A 14,288-nucleotide genomic window follows, 5' to 3' on the forward strand; every position below is an offset into this window, starting at 1 on the left:
GCCTCTAAAGGCATTCAGTGTGCCTCAGCTGTGTCTTATTCTTCTTTGCAATGGCCTTACCTATGATTTTCTGAGTAATATTGATGACAATTTTCCACTGGAGCTGTGCATAGCATTAGAACAGCCTCTGCCAACAGGGGCGGCTCTAGACACCAGCGCGCCAAGCAGGCGCTTGGGGCGGCCGTTTCCCTGGGGGGCGGCATTTGGTTCCGGTGGAGCTCCCGCCGGCATGCCTGTGGCAGGTCCACCGGAGCCCGGGACGAGCGGACCTGCCGCAGGCATGACTGCGGCGGGTCCCGTCTTCCCGGTCTCCGGTGGACCTGCCACAGGCATGCCGGCAGGAGCTCAACCGGAGCCGCGGGAAGAGGGGACCCGCCGCGGGACCGGGGAAGGGCGGCGCAGCGCTCCGCGCTGCTTGGGGCAGCCCGATTTCTAGAGCCGCCCCTGTCTGCCAATGTATTTCCTTGATGGCAGCAAATATAGCCCTACAGTTTGTATGTCAAAATTCTGCAATCACAACACACCACAATCACTTCTGTGTTTTTCGTGAGCCAAGTGATGTATTAAAATCTGCTACATATGATGATGATGATGTTTTCAGTGTTATGTTTTATTATTTCAAGGTTTTCTTGACTACATTTGTTGGGTTATTTCCATGCCCATGGCCCTGATTCAGCCTCAATTGGAATTATCGTGTATTTAAGGATGGGCCTGTTGCCGGCCCAAAGGGCCCGAGGGGGGTGCAACAGTGGGGTTCGTTGCCCGGTGTGCATCGCGCTAATTAACACACCAGGGTGGAGAAGCAAACCAGGTTTATTTGAGCTCAAATAAGGTGCAAGGGAGAAAAAGCAATCTCAAATCCTGCACACCCGCACGCAGGCGGGGTCCCAGCATTTATACCCCCTTGTGAGGGTTTTTCTGTACTTTTCCCACCGTGGGGGCTACTTTCTCTTGCATATAACTTTAATTACAGCATCTGCTTTCCGCCTATCTTATCTAGTATTGGCTGCATCTAGTGGCAAGCGGCCTTGCAGCTGCCAGTAGTCAGCACATAACACAAGAGGTTACAAAAGTTTAGTAACGCTAACAAAAGCACTTCACATAGAGGTACTTTGGTTCACATAGGCCCAGAGCCATCCTCCCAAGTTACCTAGATTTATGCCTAGTGACACCAACAGGCCTGTGCTTAAGCACCTGGGTGAACCAGTGTCCATAAGCATGCTCTGTTCTGCCCTCTGACTATTTCATTTTAAGTAGATCTGGCTGGGAAAATGAATCTCACTGTGCAAAAGTTTCAAGGTTTTAGAAATAAACTGTATCCGAAATTGGGATGAAAAGCCAAAATCTCAAACATTTTTGCAGAAGAGAAATTCTGCAATATTTCATTTTGGAAACACCAAAGTGTTCCCGGTGAGGGAATATTTCAAAGTTTCGCAAATGAAAGATGCTTCTTGGAGGGAGCTCTGCTCTGTGGCAACCCCATCACAGGAGCTGCTGAGGAGCCAGGGAGCTGGGGGATCCCAGAAAACTGTTCGCCATATGGGTTACTGGCAAGGTAGGGCAGGCAAGCTGGAAGTAAGTAAGTTATTCTGAAGCTTAATGTATTATAGCCATGGAATCGTTCCTGATTGTCCCACACCCCACCTGTCACTTGAACTCAACTTATAGTTCTTTTCCCCCTCTCCTGCCTTCTCTCTAAGACAAATGTACTGGTTGTCTTGAGATTTCTTCTGTGCTTCTCAGACTGAAATCAGTGTTTTTATTACAAGGGATTTAAAAGTGTTCTTGGTGGCTGTTTGTATAGAATTGATATTGAAGAGCCACTCTAGAATTTTGTAGGCTCAAAATTTGGACCACTTGCTTCCCTCCCATCCTTCTTTCTGTTTGCAAAGTCCTTATACAGAAAATCTTTCGGTGCCCTTTTTCCGTCTGAATCCAAACCCTACAATAGTTGATGGGAATTGTCCCATTGACTCCACTGATTTTTGGAGCAGGCCATTGTTGAATGCTCACTGCCCGCAGTCTTATGCAAATGACTAGCTCTGCAGGAACAAACCCGAGTGTTTGTGGGATGGAGCAAAAGCAGCTGAAGCACTAAAGGATGTAAGGAAGTAAACAAACCAAAAAAAGTTAATTTTCACCTCCTTCTACATCAATTACATTTAAAAAACCTCTTCCAATCTAGGTGGGACCACGATACAAATAAAGAAGATTCACAGCCCCACTTAGGGGGCAAATCTCCAGGGGGGGGCAAGTGGGGCAATTTGCCCCAAGCCCTGGGCCCTGCAGGAACCCCCATGAGAATATAGTATTCTGTAGTATTACAACTTTTTTTTATGGAAGGGGCCCCCGAAATTGCTTTGCCCCAGGCCCCCTGAATCCTCTGGGTGGCCCTGCAAATCTCCCAGTATTGAATAATTGCTGGTGTGCTCTTTATGCATCCACTTGAATGCCAATTTCATTTCGCTTTCCTGTCTGCTACACCCCTATAAACCATCTGGCACACTTCTCTGTCTTTGCTTTTAGGTCATCACCTCCCTGTACTTTATTCTCTTCTTCACTGCTGGGTCCCATTTCTCTGTCTCTCCTCTCCTCCTCCGACCCCCACTCCCTCAAAACCGACCATTTATTTTGATTTAAATAGTAAAAATAGACATCTAAAAGCAAGATGCTTTATATACTCAGTTTATATCGTAACAAGGCCCCAACAGCATTTATCCCTTCAAATGTAACATGGGCCTTTGTGGCCAGTCACATTGCACTAATCTACCCAACCTACTGTTTTCAACAATTTTGCACACTTTGGACCTGCCCACAATTGTTCAGTAAAGCCGCATCCCCACCACATGACACTGACGGGCTAGGAGGCACACAGCATGGAGCTTGGGTTTTAATTTTTACGTTGCTGTTTAATTGGGATGATGTTGAAGGCCTTGGTATATACTTGCATCCTTGGCACCTAATAGCTCAACTTCTCCCAGGTGAGAAACCAAGCTCAGAGGGTGTACATTGCTCATTACACTCTGTTATCATGAAACATGGTCCCTTCAGCACATTTTTCTTTGCATATGAGCACACACAAAATGAACCAAGTTTACCTTCATGGAAAGTGATCCGACGTTCTTCTGGGGGTACAAAACGCTCCTTCGCCACTTGCACTACTTTAGGTAGGTCATAAATTGTGACTGTAGACTTTGGGTACAAAGAAATACATTCCTGGGCCAAACCACCTGCACATCCTTATAGTGAAAGTGAAATACAGGGTAAATGCTCAAATATAACAACATTGGTCATTTTTATAATATTTTCCATCTAAGAAACTTAGACTGCAATGAACTCAGATTCATGCCACCTTGTGAGGTAGGTTAATGTTAGTATCCACTTTTACAGAAGGAGACACTGAAATAGAAAAAAACATAAGTGATTTATTCATGGTCTCTCAGCCTCTCTCCGGAATAAGACCCAATTCTCTGTTACCCAGTGATCTAATCACTGGACCATAAAGGGTATTGCTTTTAAACAACATAGTATGATGCCACTACAGCTGGCTGGAAATTTTCAAAGGAAGAGTGTTTTCTTTCAAAGAAATGGTCATTCTGAATATGGAATTTTTGTGCAATATTGACTTTATCTAAATTTTAGTTTTCGTGATATTTTTATGACTATTTTTTAATAAAAAATATAACTAGAAGTATTTTTCACTGAAAGCCTGTATTTTGGTAAAGAGGAAATGGAGATCACCATTTCAATGTTTTCCATCAAATATGAGAATTTAATCAAATAAAATAGAGTTTGTTTTGAACATTAGAAAACAGAAACCTCAATTTTTTGGTGAATATATTCTGAATTTTCTTTCCACCAGCATTAGATTAAACTAAAAGCCAAAGTACAAGTGACTTACTACAACAGATAGTCTCCCCTTAGCTACAATTGACGGACCATTCCTCTATTTTAAAGCTCCCATCTTCAGTCATTAGGAAGGCATGTAGCATAATAATAATACTTAGCCTCTTATATAGTGCTATTAAACTAGATGATCAAGATGGTCCCCACTGGCCTTAAAGTCTATGAGTCTATAGTGCTATTAATCTATAAATATCAAAGCACTTTACAAAGGAGGCACATTTTGTTATCTCCATTGTACATATGGGACAACAGAAGCCCACAGAGGGGAAATGACTTGCCTACGGTCATGCAGCAGGCATGGGGCAGAGAGCTGGTATAGAACACAAGTCTCCTGAGTTCCAGCATAGTCACAATCAGCACAGTCGCTGCAGCAATGCATCAGAACTCTAGGCACCCTTCCCTACAAGCTGGATTTCCAAAGCCCTTGCCTCCTCCCATTAGGTTTACACCAAAGCCAGGTCTTGGTATATAGAAAATGCCACACTGAGCCATGAGCAAAATAACCGAATTGTTAAAAATGTGAAAGATTCACATCCAGTATTCACCATTCAAAACATTACCATACAGTTAATGTTCAGGATGGGGTATGTTTGTATTGTAAAAACAAACCCTAGAGGGGGAAAGAAACTGGTGAGGAGCATGAGTTGAGTTAGTTTACATTAAAAGTGGTGAGGAGCATGAGTTGAGTTAGTTTACATTAAAAGGACAGCATATGCCAAGGTTATTTTTCCCATGATATTTAAATTCATGTTTTTCTCACTGTTTACAACAGTGAACTGAAAACTGATCTGGTTTCTCTGCTTCAGCTGTCTCTTCGGAGAAATTGTGAAGCACTAAAATGTTTCCAAAGAATCAGATATGTCTATTAAATGTTTGGCTGCTTACATTTTTCAGGCTTCTTCCACACTTAACACGAACAAACCCCCTTCACACTGCCACACGGCATTAAGAATTTTTGCCATACATTCTTAGTTACTGCTTAGCATTGGCCGTGAGCATGACAAGCCAGAGGAGTGTAGTTTCCCAGCAAGTCTTTTGAATAGCTTTGGAGCTAGCTTGTACTTTTTGCTACACCAAATTTAAAATGGTTGCTTATTCAGGCCTGTTCTTTGCATTGTTTTTCTTTTTTGTTACAGGAGATTTTTTTAAAGATCCAATTCCAGAAGCTGACCTGTACATTTTGGCTAGGATCCTGCATGACTGGGCAGATGACAAGTGTATGCAGCTACTAGCAAAAATCCACAAGGCTTGCAAGCCTGGTATGTTTTCCTCTTTGCAAAATAGAGACATATATGCATCATTTGGTTTGGACAGGGTTTTTGTGTTGTTTTTTAAAAGCTCCATTTGAATGAACGACTAAGTAAAGAAACATACACTGAAAGCCTTTCTCCTTTTAAGTCAGTGATTTGTATCCAAGCCATGCTAGTAATAATGGCCATTGTGAAAATTTTCACAATTGGTTTCTAGGTTTGGGCACTTCACTTTAGACATGGAAGGCCAGATATTTAAAGTTATTTAGGTGTCTAATGATGTTGACAGGCACCTCTTCAATTTTTGAAAATTGCTAATCTGTGTTTCTAGGTGCCATGGGGTTTGATTTTCAGAGGGGCTGAGCAACCACACCTCCGGGGTTCATTTCTGCTGGCATAAATAAATGTTTCAGTCACAGCTAATAGGTTCCCCTTCACTCTCTACTTTGAAGTACAGGAAATAAGTTAATTGATGCACAGAATCCCCCTTGCTATTTCATTAAATAGATATAACGTGATTTTTCTTCTCATTTAAGGGAGATCACTAAGGTTTTGGAAATACCTAAAAATGCAGTTGAAAAATAAGCTTTCGTGTCCTCCTCTGACAAATTAACGTGTTTGTTTTTAAATCTCTTTATCCCACCAGGGGGCGGAGTGCTGCTGGTTGAAACACTTTTGAATGAAGATAAAACTGGGCCTTTAGAAGCCCAGCTTTACTCTATGAACATGTTGGTTCAGGCTGAAGGAAAAGAACGAATGCCAACCGAGTACAGCAAGCTCGTCGCTGCAGCTGGTTTCAGAGAGATTCAAGTCAAGAAAACAGGAAAGCTCTATGATGCTATTTTAGGAAGAAAATAATTCTGTCTCTTCTTTCTTGCCTGTTGTTAGATGTGTAAATGCAGTGACGTGACCAGCTTTTACTAGACCGCAGCAATGAACCCAGCTCATAGTTAACCATGTCACTTTCTTTGTACAACAATACACTGCTAGAACATTCACTCATTATGTATGCTGAGCCTACAAGGACTGATGGTCTGCCAGTTTGAATGCGAATCCTGTTTGGCTCTGGACTCTAACTGTGGGAATAAAGTAATTAACACAGGTTTAACAAGAAATAGCATGTGAAAGCAACTATCTGTTGCTGGCCCAGAGGGCCTGAGGGGGCAACAGCGGGGTTCGTTGCCCGTTGTGCGTCGCACTAATTAACACACCAGGGTGGAGAAGCAAACCAAGTTTATTTGAGATCTGAAAGCGATGCCAGGAGACAGACATGTCTCAAATCAAGCACTCTAATTACAAGCAAGTTCCCCTTTTATATTTCAAGCTGTCTGTACAAGCCTTTGTTTCTCCCTCTTTTTCCCCCTTCCTCCCTCTCTCTTGCAACACTTACACTAAACACTATATTGTAGCTTGTTAGAACTGTTCTCATTCGCATGTTTATCTATGGCCTTCACAGCACAGACGCATGCAGACTTCCCTCCCCCTTCTCCCCCGTCTTACTGCCGCTTTTTGCTATTTCGAGCTGTACTGCAGCTGCAAGCTAAGAAAGCTGACAATTACAAATTTTTGCTTGCTGTTTGTTAGCATTTTAGGCTGGTTAAAGTTCACAGCATGGAAGAACTTTGGTTCACCCAGGCCTAGAGACACAACTTTGGTTCACTTAGGCCTAGGGACACCAACAACTCCCCCCTTTGAGAATACTCAACAAACTTTTAGCTGAGTTTTCTCAAACTTTGAGGACAAAAAACAATTAAGCTCTAGGGAGCTGGGGTCATTAATGAGGGGGTATTCAGTCCCACATTCATCCTTCCCATGGACCCGGCAGAATTTGGTATGTGGGAGCCCACATCCACACTAACCGGTCCATATGCTTGGAAGGAGCACTGTGAATGTCCACACTTCCATCCAGAAAGTGTCCAAGTATGTCTCCATGACCACAGGTCAGATGGTTCCTGATGTGTCTGTAAGGGCAGTGGGCCAAGTCTGGTGCTCAAGATCACGCCGAATGGCCATCAGCTGGTCATTCAGGAAATCCTGAATTTCTGAACATGCTAGATCTCACTGCAATGCCTTCCCAGCCTCAGTGATATTCAATACCATCTCTGTCAGTAACTTCTGGGTCATAGAACTAAGGGTGGAAATGACATGTAACTCACCAACTCCAGCCTATACTTGGGTTAGCTGAGCTCCAGAAATAAGGCTAGTGGCCTTTTCTAGTTGGCCCAATTTCTTATCATGTTCTTGGCTTTTAAGAATATTTTAAATGGCTGTTGCACTATTGGCCCTAGCCCGCAGGGATCTGGTTAATTCCCCATTTTTCCAGAGGAAATAACCCAGGCTCTCTGTTGTGCTAATCCAATGGCAGCCCCTTGTGAGCAATCTGGGTATGTAGAAGTGATCTGGAAACTGGATAAGGGCAATGTCATTTAAAATCCAATTAGGGAGGGCATTACATGCTGAAGGATTTATCCAAAACACAGGGCGCAGCCTGTAGAATAAACCCCCAAATCCAATCAATACCACATTCCCAAGCATGGGTCCCACAAATTTCTTCCTGCCCATATATAATTCTTTGTTTCTTCACCAGGGTCAGTTTTTAATGTTTTTTTGTAGTCAGGAATTCCTGGACTTTGGCAATTTCAGTAGAGTGAGTGTTCCATCTTCTTTCCCGAAACAGTCGTGGTTCAACATCCTACAGGGGAGAGGTTACCAGCACATCACCCTGTAATGGTTTTGATTCTTCTAGAAAAGTTCAAAGGCACAGTAAATCTGTCAGTGGACAAGGGAGAGGTTACTAGACTTCACCTTGTACTTTTTCCCTGCTGTCCAGAAAGCACAGTGGAGCTAGAAGGAGAAATAGGCTAATCATCAGTAGGAGAATTCTCCTGATGTGGAGTGATCTTTTTGCAGTGAGAATCATGGGTCCAGGCAATCAGTCTTTGGCACTTCACAGCGGTGTCGGTAGTTAGCAGGACTTAATAAGGGCCTTTCCAGCATGGAGCCAAAGCAGTCTTTCGTTGGTAGACCTTTACATTGATCCAGTCTTCTGGTTCCAAGGATTGGCAGGGCTTCTAGGGTCTTTGGGTAGCGCTTCTTTACCTGTGAGAAAAGAAACCTAACACATTTCATTAGTGCCTGGCAGTGTTTTACAGATTTCATAGCTGCATGGGCAAATTTAAGTCCCCCCCTTTTTCTGGTTATCAGCCAAGTCTTAACTGTGAGCAGTGTCCCTGAATGGGGCCAGCGCCTTATCCTTAGACTGAGCATGTTAGCTATTTTTTTTCTAGTTAATTCATTCTGTTCTTTTTTTCTTCTTCCCTTCTTGGCTTTTTTTAACCTACAAAGGAAACTTCCACTCTTTACTCATACACCTTTTCCCAACCATGAACACATAGACATTGCCATTATACAGTACATTAGTCTTATTATTTAATGTATGCCACATATACCCTTCCACTAAAATAACCTTATTACAGAGCTTTGGAACAACAAGCCAGGACAAGCACACCCATTTTGATGAGTTCATTCAATACAACCTCTAGTCCAATAGCTTTCCACCATCCCCAGCCCTCTGGTTAGAAGTCTGAGATAGCCAGAAGGATTCCATGTACAATATGGGGAGTGGGTTAACTTTTCATGTCCTTGTTTCCAAAGACTGTTGGTATGCAAATTTTAATAATAATTTTTAGTTAAAACATTTGGCCAATAAAGTTTCCTTTTGTTACTTAAGCAAATGTATTAGACTTTAGTATATTACATTTTTCTGATTTATCCAAACACTTTATATTCTAAATTGAACAAAACAAGTATCTGCATTTCAATCCAACACTTCCGCTTGATTCCAAACCAGACCATCCCATGAAAATATTAAACACAACAATTCTGGCCACGAGACAAACACCACAAGACAGAACATAGAACACAAAACATAATTTTTATTGTGCCAGTAAATGCATGGTACGTTGAATCAGGGCCGCCCAGAGGGGGGGGGCAAAGGGGGCAATTTGCCCCGGGCCCCGGGCTCTGCAGGGGCCCCCAAGAGAAGAGCGGAGGCTCCCGCCCGCCTCTCGGGAGCCTCGGCGCATCAAGCCGAGACTCGGCCGAGCCCCTGAGCCCGCCCGAGCGCCGTGGGAGGGGCGGGCAGCTGCCTCCGCCGGCGTGGAGCTCCCAGCCCCGCCCCTCACCACGCGGCTCTGAGCGGGACGGAGCTCAGGCCCTGCCGGCGACGCGCCGGTAAGAGGCCGAGGCTGAGGCCGAGGCCGGGCCGGGAGAAGCCGGGCCGGGCCGGGCCGGGGCCGAGGGGGAAAGCCGGCTGAAGCCGGGGCCAGGGGCGGGAGGAGAAGCGGCGGCCGGGCCGGGCCGGGCCGGGAGGAGAAGCGGCGGTCCGGGCCGGGGCCAGGCGGGGGGGGGGGTGGAGAAGCGGCGGTCGGGGCGGGGGCGGAGAAGCGGGGACGGGACGGGCGGGGGAGAAGCGGGGACGGGACGGGCCAGGCGGGGGATGGAGAAGCGGGGACGGGCCGGGCCAGGCGGGGATGGAGAAGGGGGACGGGACGGGCCAGGAAGGGGATGGAGAAGCGGCGCCGGGCCGGGCGGGGGAGAAGCGCGGACGGGACGGGACGGGCGGGGAGAAGGGACCCGGGAAGGGCGGGGGGGGAGAAGCGGGACCCGCTGCCATTGAAGCAGAGCCCGGTCTTCGGCAGCGGGGGGCCCCTTCTGTTCCTGGACCCGACGTGGCGTGGCAAGGCCAGCGGGAGCCCCCCGCCACCGAAGTACCGCCGAAGCGGGACCCGCCGCCAAAGCGCAGCCCGGTCTTCGGCGGTAATTCGGTGGCGGGGGGCTCCCGCCGCGGGTCTTAGGGGCACTTTGGCGGCGGGTCCCAGAACGGAAGGGCCCCGCGCCGCCGAAGACCCCGGGCCCCCGGAATCCTCTGGGCGGCCCTGCGTTGAATGCTGTTCATCTGGCATCAGTTTTCTTTGATTATCTGAAAGACAAAAACAGAGGTCTACCCCTTCTGGGCAGTCAATCATCGCTTAAAATATACAAATACCCTTGTTGATTTTAGGCAAAACAGGGGAATTACCCCATATTTTCTTGTATGTGTTTCATAGGCAGCCCAGGTTTCAGTGGCTTCTCCCTTATCAGTTAGATAATTTGCATTAATACAGATGCTTTTTGGCTTGCTTTTTACTTTTAACTCCTGCTTTTAAACACTGAGAGAAAACATCACCACTTCTAGTGCCCTTAGAGCCTAATACAATTTTAATTACATAGCACTGTATACATTTTTCAGCTAATTCAACAAAATTGTTCACAGCCAAATAATTGCAATCTAATAATTTCTTTGCCTGAATTTATTTACAAACATTTTAAAGACACCAAGAACTTTCTTCTTTAGCATTTTTACAAAGTTCAACTGCTGTTCCCTCCAGCAACTACAGAGTTAACTCTTCACTCTCCCTTAAATCACTTTCTTAAATCACTTATCAATTCAAATCACCATTCCAAATATCCTCCTGGGTATTTGGAATCCCCATGCTTATACTTACTTACTCCTTCCTTCCACTACACCCTCAAAAGTTTCCAACCTGTTTTCCAATCTCTCTGTCTGTTGCCTGCCCACCTGGGCCCGATCCTGCTTTTCTCGCTGAACTGTCCCTTCCTTGGGCACTAACTTGTTCCACTACCAGTTTAGCTAGGAGGGTGGGCTTCTTAACTAGCTCCCACCCCTTCTGGTCTTTTCCCTTAAACATTTTTACTTACAAGACTACCCGAGTCCTCCCTTGTGAGGCTTGCCACCTGGGCAAAAATACATGGCCCATTGGGTAAAGGCCATCTATCTGCTGACACTTAAACAGAAAAGAGAATTACACAGAGAACAGAGGGAATTACGGTCTAATCCAGATTTTCCTACTTCTATTACACTGTCCATTACAGGGGACGGGACAGAAGAATCTCAATACAACCTCAGAGCTTCATCACACACAATGGCTTCCACCCTGAGGAATTATGAACGAGAAGTTCAGTTCCGCCCACACACCTAACGCCCAAATGAACAGAGCAGAAAAAACAACAGCAACCAGTTAAACAGAACAGAACCAGAACCCAGATAGCAAACCAGAACCAGATAGTGTTTCCTTATTCTATTATGGCTCACCTTTAATCATGCAATCCTCAACATATAACTCCAACAACATAGAGCAAACATAAAATAACAAGGGTAAAACAGATAGATGGTGTAAATTCTTCAGGGCTCCCCCATTCTCGATTGCTCACCAAACTGTGACAAATTTCTGTTACCAATCTATCCCTCATGTCAGGTTGGGGGAGGATAAAGAAAACACAACATATAACCAAATTTTAAAGCTTCATTAAAAATAATAAAACAACAATGGAGAGTGTTGGGAACGCTCCCACATCACTCAGGAAAAATATGAATGCCCCAAGCCTTAAGCCACTTTAATACTCACATATGTCCAGACTGGCCACATCTGTGTATAACGTTCAGAGAAGGGGAATAGGTGGACGGGAGATTATCCTGTATACAGCTTGTTTAGAATTTCCAACATGCTTCCGCTCTTGGGAGGGCTGTTCTTTTACACCCTGGAATCTCCTGCGGTGTCTCTTTCAGAGATTCCAGTCCAGGTCAGCTGCCTGTGGCTTCTCCAGTGTCACCAAGCCACACCGGCTCCGGGGTTGCAAAGGCACACTGTTGGATCTCACTGGACAGTTAAACTTTGCAAATGTAATCTCAGTTCTGTAACTTGTATTGCCTTTGGTTTGCCTCTGTCTATATATTTTTTTCTCCACAGTCAGCTGGGGCTGAAAGCAGTTTTTCTTTGTACTTAACATAGTCTGCGTTGATTCTTGACCTTGAACGCAGAGCAACTTTCTCTTTATCTCTGGGCCAAGCTGAATTTCAAATTAACCCGTTCCTAGACAAATTGCTCATACTGTGTCAGAGGCTCTTCTTTGGTGATTAAAAGCTCCTCTGCGATGTATGATCTTATCTAGATTAAAGGTACCTTCTAATGGGCATTGTTTAGATGGATTTTCACGCATGTGAAGATTCCAATTCTCTAAATACCTGCAGGTTTTAGGACCATAATGTACGTACATGTAAAATGCTGGGGTACTCTTAGGGGGTGAGGTGGAATGTTTAGACTGTCCCTTACCCATTTTCCACTCACACACACAGGGAGGGTGCCCTGTCCGTGCTAGCGGCTCATAAACTAAGGATCTCTCCCTCCAGGGTACTCACACAGGAGAGACTAACGAGGATGACCACGACTCTCCTACACCTCCCTTCAGCAAAGAGCGTCGGCTAGTCTCTGGGAGATGGCACCACTTACTCTGCGTCCAGTGAGATGATCAGACTGTCAGTAGCCCACACAGAAAGGAAGGGGGGGGAGGGAAGATGGGTTCACACACTCCTAGACCCAGGTAGCTTCCTCGTCGGATGATGCCATGCTGAGTCAGCCCACCGTGGGTCGGATCTCCTAAAATATCCACTAGTTACCGGGCTTGCATTAGAGTAGTCCTGGTCACGAGCTTTCGCTTCACAGGGTACTCTGGGCGTCTTCCGGTAACAGTCACTCACGCTGGTATACACACACACACACACACACACACACACACACACACACACACACACACACCAAGGCCATTATTTCCTATTATCATGATGCATTTTATCTTGCTGCACAGTCAATAAGTTCAGATGGCATGAGCCCAACAGAAACAGACATCCCCGTGGACAGTCCTCTTCCCAGTGCAGCTCTGGGGCATATGATGGGGGATTTTTACAAGAGCTCTCCATACAAACTAGAATGCATTCTAAGGGCATACACCCTGCCCCGTACTCTAGGGATACGGAGACACTGGGCGTCCCCAGGTCCTAACAGGCAAAAGTCCACACCACTGGACTGTTCCTACCTTATCCACAGGACCGGTTCCTCACCGTTGCCCGCAACTGCTTCTCCGCTATCTGAGTGCGTTGCACCGTTGTGTCCTCCAAGGTCGGCCTGACGTGTCTCTGCCGAGGCCCCCGGTAAAGGCACCGGTGTGCGCTGGGTGTCGGCTGTGACCGTAGTCCGCTGGACATCGGAGGAGTCCGGGCAAGGCTAAATTTCAACCTCGAGCTCACCCAGGGACGCCAAAACTGTTGCTGGCCCAGAGGGCCCGAGGGGGCAACAGTGGGGTTCGTTGCCCGGTGTGCGTCTCACTAATTAACACACCAGGGTGGAGAAGAAAACCAAGTTTATTTGAGCTCAAAAAAAGGTGCAAGGGAGAAATAGCAATCTCAAATCCTGCACCCCCGCACGCAGGCGGGGTCCCAGTATTTATATCCCTTTTGTTTCTTTTTTATCTGTACTTTTCCACTGTGTAGGGGCTACTTTCTCATGCATATAACTTTGATTACAGCATCTGCTTTCCGCCTATCTTATCTAGTATTGGCTGCATCTAGTGCCAACCAGCCTTGCAGCTGCTAGTAGTCAGCACATATCACGGGAGGTTACAAAAGTTTAGTAAGGCTAAAAGAAGCACTTCACATAGAGGTACTTTGGTTCACATAGGCCCAGAGCCAGTCTCCCAAGTTACCTAGATTTATGCCTAGTGACACCCACACTAAGAACCAGGCCTACTGGGAGATATAAGGGCAGCCTGGGTTTAGTCAAGAGAGAGACTTCAGGGAAAGCAGATGTGGGTCCAACTGCACCTGCCTTGCACCCCAACCCTCTGCCCCAGCCCTGAGCCCCCTCCCGCACCCCAAACTCCTCATCTCCAGCCCCACCCCAGAGATCGCACCCCCCAGCCAGAGTCCTTACCTCCATTGCATGAATCCCATGCACTGCTACAGACTAGGGACCGAATGGCTGGGTAGCAGTTCTGCAGAATAGGACCTAGGGGTTAAGGTGGACGAAAAGCTGAATATGAGTCAACAGTGTGCCCTTGTTGCCAAGAAGGCTAATGGCATTTTGGGTTGTATAAGTAGGGGCATTTCCAGCAGATCAAGGGATGTGATCATTCCCCTCTACTCAGCACTGGTGAGGCCTCATTTGGAGTACTGTGTCTAGTTTTGGGCCCCACACTACAAGAAGGATGTGGATAAATTGGAGAGAGTCCAGCGGAGGG

The 14,288-nt window shown here is 46.2% G+C and overlaps 1 protein-coding gene across 2 annotated transcripts in view; it reads left to right on the forward strand.

The window, feature by feature from the left end:
• LOC120395792 (acetylserotonin O-methyltransferase-like) overlaps positions 1-14,288 on the forward strand; it is a 32,121-nt gene that overhangs the window by 6,590 nt on the left and 11,243 nt on the right. Inside the window, exons 6-7 of one of the 2 annotated variants that reach the window (XM_039520509.1) lie at positions 5,043-5,165; positions 5,803-6,330. The exons of the other annotated variant lie outside the window; for it this stretch is intronic. Of the exons in view, the coding sequence (XP_039376443.1) occupies positions 5,043-5,165; positions 5,803-6,014 (335 nt within the window). The 3' untranslated portion in view covers positions 6,015-6,330. Of the gene's footprint in view, positions 1-5,042; positions 5,166-5,802; positions 6,331-14,288 lie in introns of those variants that run through there. 2 annotated transcript variants of the gene reach the window in all.

This window comes from Mauremys reevesii, linkage group 1 (genome assembly GCF_016161935.1).
Source record: "Mauremys reevesii isolate NIE-2019 linkage group 1, ASM1616193v1, whole genome shotgun sequence".
NCBI classification, from domain to species: Eukaryota; Metazoa; Chordata; order Testudines; family Geoemydidae; genus Mauremys; species Mauremys reevesii.